At 53.7% G+C, this 5897-nt stretch overlaps 1 protein-coding gene across 1 annotated transcript; it reads right to left on the bottom strand.

Annotated features, from left to right (window-relative positions):
- Positions 1-361: 361 nt before the first annotated feature.
- Positions 362-5866, bottom strand: LOC309858265 (tubulin gamma-1 chain). Its single transcript, XM_082750944.1, has 11 exons — positions 5575-5866; positions 5143-5255; positions 4792-4959; positions 3273-3341; positions 2920-2999; positions 2351-2477; positions 2028-2114; positions 1759-1908; positions 1226-1378; positions 974-1135; positions 362-785 (listed from the first exon to the last, which is right to left on the bottom strand). Exons 1-11 carry the CDS (start codon positions 5621-5623, stop codon positions 588-590), a joined length of 1356 nt encoding a protein of 451 aa, XP_082607070.1. The 5' UTR covers positions 5624-5866; the 3' UTR covers positions 362-587.
- Positions 5867-5897: the final 31 nt, after the last annotated feature.

Raw genomic sequence — 5897 nt, 5'->3', positions numbered from 1 at the left:
TAGGGATGGTGGCTGCAGGCCTGCTCCTGGGAGGACTAACAGGACACTCTGATGTGGGAACATGAAACTGGTGGAAGGGTCACCTGATCCACGGAGGGCTTGGCGGGGGTGGGGAACCTGGGGCCCAGAATGCCATGAGAGAGCAAGGCAGTATCTGTTGGCCTTTTTACCATGGAAAGAAATGTCTCCCATGAGTGGACCCCACCCATGTTCTCCAAAATGAGGAAGGGGAAGCAAAAGCGAGGGGAGGCATTTGCTCAGGGTTGAAGAGGCTGGAAGTTGGGGAAGACCTTTTCACTGTGACAGAAGAGAACAGGCATCCCCCTTCCACACATCTACAAGCCTTTAAGAGACCAGTGACTTGATTTATTATGTCCAGTGCTTTATTTAACATAAATAGTCTCATAAGAGGAGACATAAACATGTCCCCAGGCCAGTACAGAGTACGTGTGTATGTATATATGTGTGTGTGTGTGTTTATGAGGAAGAGATATGTGAGGTCCCTGATCGGTACTCTGAGGGGGTGGCCAGGTCAGGCAGGGCCTGGGCCAATCAGTAAGGCAGATGAGGTCCCTGTCCTGGGGTCCTCACTGCTCCTGAGCGCCCCAGGAGATGTAGTCTGGCCGCGTGGCTGCGTGGTACTCGTCGATGAGCTGCTGCACCACCTCCCTGGACGTGTCCAGCTCGTCGAAGTTCTCCTTGAAGATGTCCTCCTTGCGGAACTGCTCCAGGAAGGCCTCCCGTTTCCGCAGCTTGTCATACTGGCGACAGGTCCGCTCGAAGAGCTTGGTGTGTGCAGAGGGCAGGGGTCACAAAGAACTTAGAGCAGCAGTATGGCCCAGAAAGCTAGGGAAGCAAGGCTGGGCAATCCGTATGTTAAGAGAGCCAGAAGCAGGGGCAGCAGGGATGTGGACAGGTGAGGCCCAACCAGGGAAGCAAATATGGGAAGACACGTGTAAACAGTGAGCCTCACCGAGGAGATGCTGGTGTGGTTGGCCATCATGAGCCCACTGACCCGGTGGGCTGAAGGCAGGTAGGGAGACTTCCTTGACAGGGCCACCTGGATGCTGGCAGGGCCCCAGGGGATGAAGTTGGCCAGCTTCCGTTCCCGGATCCTCTGCAGACTCTTGTGGACCTGAGGGGAGGGGTGCACGCAGCAGTGGTGGTGGTAGCCTCTCCTCTACCCCTGCCGGGCCCGGGGGTGGCACGAAGGGGCCTCACCTACCTGGGTGGGGTCTACCTCCCCCTGGATGATGTTAAGGATGGCGATGTAGCAGTGGTTGGTCTGGCGATCCCGGCCCGTGGACACCATCACGTTCTTGGGCTGCAGCAGCCGCCTCATGACATCCAGGACTGTGGTCTTCCGCACGCTGGCCACCTGAGGAGACAGTGGGCCACAGGGCCCGGGCCCGCACTCAGGCCACCGTCCAATGCCTCAGCCCTGTCCGACTTGGGCTAGTGTGGTTTCTTGGGGAAGGGTCTCGAGGTCCAGGTGTACACTGAGCCTCTGCTGTGGGACTGAGTCCTCCTTAGCTTGGCAAGGTCATGGCCCTGTGCGGGACCGTCTGCAGACCCCACAGAGCCTGGGCCCTGAGGGGAGGGAGCCAGAGGCACAGGACAGAGGAGAGCAGGTCAGCGTGGAGTTGGACGGTCTATGCCGGTCCTGGAGCACAGAGCCTCTGGGGGCCCCAAGGGACAGCTCCTGGGGCAGCAGGGGGACAGAAAGGCGAGGGCAGGGCCTGCCGCGACTGCTCCTACCGACTGGTCCGTGGTGAGTGGGGTGTAGCCCGTCATGAGGAAGTGGAGTCGAGGAGTGGGAATGAGCGAGGCGATGAGGCCGATGAGGTCGTTGTTCATGTAGCCGGGGTAGCGCAGGGTGGTGGTGCTGGCTGACATGATGGTGGACACCTGGGGACAGGAGTGCGTGCCGTGGGCCTTGGCTCCATGGAGGGATGGGGGTTCCCTTCCCAAGGTGGACCCCAGCCAGGAGGGGTTCCGGCCCAGAGAGTCCGGGAGTGGGGGCTCACCAGCTGGTTGATCTGGGAGAAGGACGGGTTCTGGATGTGCAGGCGGTCTGTGGCGATCCGGTTCAGGGCTGTGTTGTCCAACACCACCTGGGGGGGACAGAAGAGAATGACAAATTTATGGAGACAGAAAGAACAGGAGTTCTGCCTGCATCTGGGCTCTGAAACTTAATTTCTTTGGTGTCTCATGGCCAAAAAGACCCATCCAAAAGGTACTGCCACAGGACTGAGGAACAAAAGGGCTCAAAATGGACTTTTTAAGTGCAGGAAGATGATGAAAGCAGACAGAGGTGCTGGAGTGGAGAATGGCAGAATCCAGGACGCACCACACAGTCTGCGTTCTGGGTCAGCCTCTTGAGTGTGAGCAGTGAGTTGTAGGGCTGGACCACCACATCGCTCATCTCGTCCTGGTTGGGAAACACTGAGTACGTCTGCACCAGCTTCTTGGGGTACCTAATAGGGTTGAGAGAAGAGGATCAGGGTAAGAGACTGGAGACTTGGTAAACATGGGGGTCATGATAGTCAGAAAGTGGCTGAACCTAGATGGGGAAACTGGGGTGGGACACAGGATCAACAGAGAAAGGAGACTTGACTTTTGGAAGTCTGCAAGCCCAAAGGAGGAACAGCAGAGACACATCTTCAGACCTAGGGTTCTAACTCTAAACCAGCCATGCTCCCTGAACCTTCATCTCTTCATCTAGGGCCTAGATTCTAAGCTGCGGATCCAACTCCCCAGAGTGTGATCAGGTTCTTGGTTATGGTACCTCCCCTTTCCTAACCACAGGACTGAACAGAAGGGCTCTTTCTCTGTTCCAGCAAATAGGAAGGCATATCTGAAAGTCCTCCCAGCTTCTTGGGAAACCAAGTTTTCCAGCCTCATGAAACACAGGCTTACCTGTCATTCAGCCTTTCTAAGAGGTAGGAGCCCAGGCCAGAGCCTGTCCCCCCAGCGATGGAGTGACACAGCACGAAGCCCTGCATAGGGAAGGGGCAGTCAGTGTCTAGGTACTGCATTGCAAACTGGACCCATCCTACAACTTCTAGGACTCCTATTTTCCTGAGGCCTCTCCTCCACTTCCCTCCCCAACACCTACAGCTTAGGAGACCCTGCTTTGTGTCCAACAAAGCCCAGTGACTTGTTCAGTGGAAAGGGCACATGGGGAGGTCTTATACCTAACAGGTGGCTTCTAAAGGGTGTCGTCAAGCCTTTCCTATGACAACTCCCACCAGCATTCCTAAGACACTCACCTCTAGACTGTCACTGCCATCTGCCTCCCGATCTATGATGTCAAAAATGTCCTCATGGATCTTCTCTCCCTGTACAGACATGGGGAGTGTCAGAGTGGGACAGGACCATGGACAAGGACTCTGACCTCAGAAGAGCCACCCTGGATTCTCTTTACAGAACCATAAAAGTCCTTTTGTGGAGCACAGTAGCCCTGTTTTTCATTTGTATTGAGAGGCCGTAAAGCACAGTGGGTATGAGCAGACGGTACATCCGGGTCATGTATTAGTTCTAGTTTTATTTAACCAAGTGACTCTGGGCAGATTACTCAGTTTCCTCATCTGTATAAAGAAGGGAACAATACAACTCTTCGATGCCTTATTTAAAATTCTTGGGGCCAGGTAAGTTTTGGGATTCAAATATTTCCCGTTCAAGTAAGGTACTATGGTACATATGATGTATGTTAAGTAAAACGCCAGTGGGTGTCTAATGTGTGTTAATCAAATATATTAATTAATAATTAATAATTAATATTAATTAATATTCTGAGGGAAGGCTGCCCTTCCCTCAGAATATTTCTGCAATGACACATATGAGTAATGACAAGTTGGATAGAAGCTAAAATAGCTGATCTCCACTGAGATTTGTTGTTTATTTTTAAAGTTTTTTTTTTTTAAGATTTTATTTATTTATTTGAGAGAGAGAGACAGTGAGAGAGAGCACGAGTGAGGAGAAGGTCAGAGGGAGAAGCAGACTCCCCATGGAGCTGGGAGCCCGATGCGGGACTCGATCCCGAGGCTCTGGGATCATGACCTGAGCCAAAGGCAGTCGTCCAACCAACTGAGCCACCCAGGTGTCCCTTAAAGATTTTTATTTTATTTTATTTATTTATTTTTTAAGATTTTATTTATTTATTTGACAGAGAGAAATCACAAGTAGACTGAGAGGCAGGCACAGAGAGAGAGAGAGGGAAGCAGGCTCCCTGCTGAGCAGAGAGCCCGATGGGGGACTCGATCCCAGGACCCTGAGATCATGACCTGAGCCGAAGGCAGTGGCTTAACCCACTGAGCCACCCAGGCGCCCAAGATTTTTATTTAAAAATAATCTCTACACCCAAGGTGGGTCTCGAATTCACAATCCCCAAGATCAAGAATCACATGCTCTACTGAATGAGCCACCCAGGCACCCAATATTTTGTTTCGCTACTAAATAAGTTATACATCATCTTTTGGTTTCAGATTTTGGAATCTGAAAAGGCAGTTAAGAGGCCATGAACCTATAATATCTACCTCTACAGTTGTGGGGAGGTTTAAGCAAATTATATGTAAAGCATTTAGTATAGCCTGGCACATAGCATTGGCAAGTGCAGTCTTAATCATATTATGTAGTAGACTTAAAAAAAAGAACTCTACTCAGCCATTTCTCTCTCCCTCTCCACTAGGCATACATCCTTGATCTGGTTTCTTCTCTCTCTGGCAAGTCATACAACCTGTCCTCACACAGGAAGGGAGTTGTGGGTCCTGCCAGAGAATAGCAAATGACCTGCGAGAATCCACTGGCCCAGTTGTTGCCAGCTCCTCCTCCATGCTCCGACAGGTAGATGTTCTCTGGGTTGTAGAGCTTCGCATAGGGGGAGTTGAGGATGGAGTGGATCACCCGGGGCTCCAAGTCCAGCAGCACTGCCCTGGGGATGTAGTGCTCATCGTCTGCCTGCCAAGGGGCATCCAGCAAGGGGGCACACTCAGCTAAGGCCCAGCCCTCCATCCTCCCAGCTCTGGCTCCTGCCTGCCCTCCCTCCTCAAGCCTCCCGCCCTGGTTCCTCTGCCCAGCGGGTCTCCCGGTACCAGGCCCCTGCCCTTCCCTCAGACCCCCTGACCAAGTCGCTGGGGGCACCTGGTAGAAAAAGACGTCCTTGCGGTCAGTGCCCTCGGTGGCGAACTCCTCCACGATGCCCTCGGGGCTGATACCATGCTCGGCGCACAGCTGTTTCCAGAACTCGAACCCAACTGGGGGAGGCGGGCGGACGGGGGAGAAAGAGGGTATCTGGGTCTGGGCAGATTCCAGCTAGGAACTGAGGGACTGAGCGTCTGGGTCTGAAGGTAGGAAGTCAAGCTTCGGGAGTCTCCCATGTAGGAGGAAAGGGCTGTATGCCAGCGACTGGGAGAGGAGGGCCCCTCGGGGTTGGGCAACTGGACACTGGGTCAGGCATGTCCCGCCTTCGGAAAACTACGATTCTGGGAAGGGCAGATGGAGTCCGGGATCACACAGCGAGATCCCACAGAATCTAAGGAACCTAAGTAGTGGAGGGGCCGGAGGTTCGCTCACTCTGATTGCCGCACTGGCCCAACTGTAGGGTGATGATTTCCCTCGGCATCGCTCCTCAGGCACCGGCGCTGCAGACGCTCCCGCCAGCCAAGCCGCGGCTCTCAAGCCGCTAACCGCACCACGCAGGCGCCAAACAACTTGTTCCTCCCACAAACTTTCTCTGCTCCAATGAGAACTGAGTTCTGGCGCTGGTAGGTCCTTATTCATTCGACTTCAGTCGAGCAGACTGCGCGTGCGCAGCTCCGGGTCGCGCTCTGCGCCTGGGCGCGGAGGTCGTACTTTGACGTAGTGTTCTTTTCCTCTGGGTGGACGGGAGCTAGAGC

Source organism: Mustela nivalis, assembly GCF_964662115.1.
Source record: "Mustela nivalis genome assembly, contig: HAP1_SCAFFOLD_2108, whole genome shotgun sequence".
NCBI lineage: Eukaryota > Metazoa > Chordata > Mammalia > Carnivora > Mustelidae > Mustela > Mustela nivalis.
This window is presented reverse-complemented; position numbering and strand designations above follow the sequence as displayed.

Bases quoted from the DNA above. Each gene is read 5' to 3' on its own strand.
- LOC309858265 (XM_082750944.1), bottom strand. From the start codon at position 5,623: ATGCCGAGGGAAATCATCACCCTACAGTTGGGCCAGTGCGGCAATCAG. The intron at 4,960-5,142 runs GTGCCCCCAGCG...GCCCCTTGGCAG, and splicing joins AGGACGTCTTTTTCTACCAG to GCAGACGATGAGCACTACAT. The intron at 1,136-1,225 runs GTAGGTGAGGCC...CCCTCCCCTCAG, and splicing joins GGGAGGTAGACCCCACCCAG to GTCCACAAGAGTCTGCAGAG.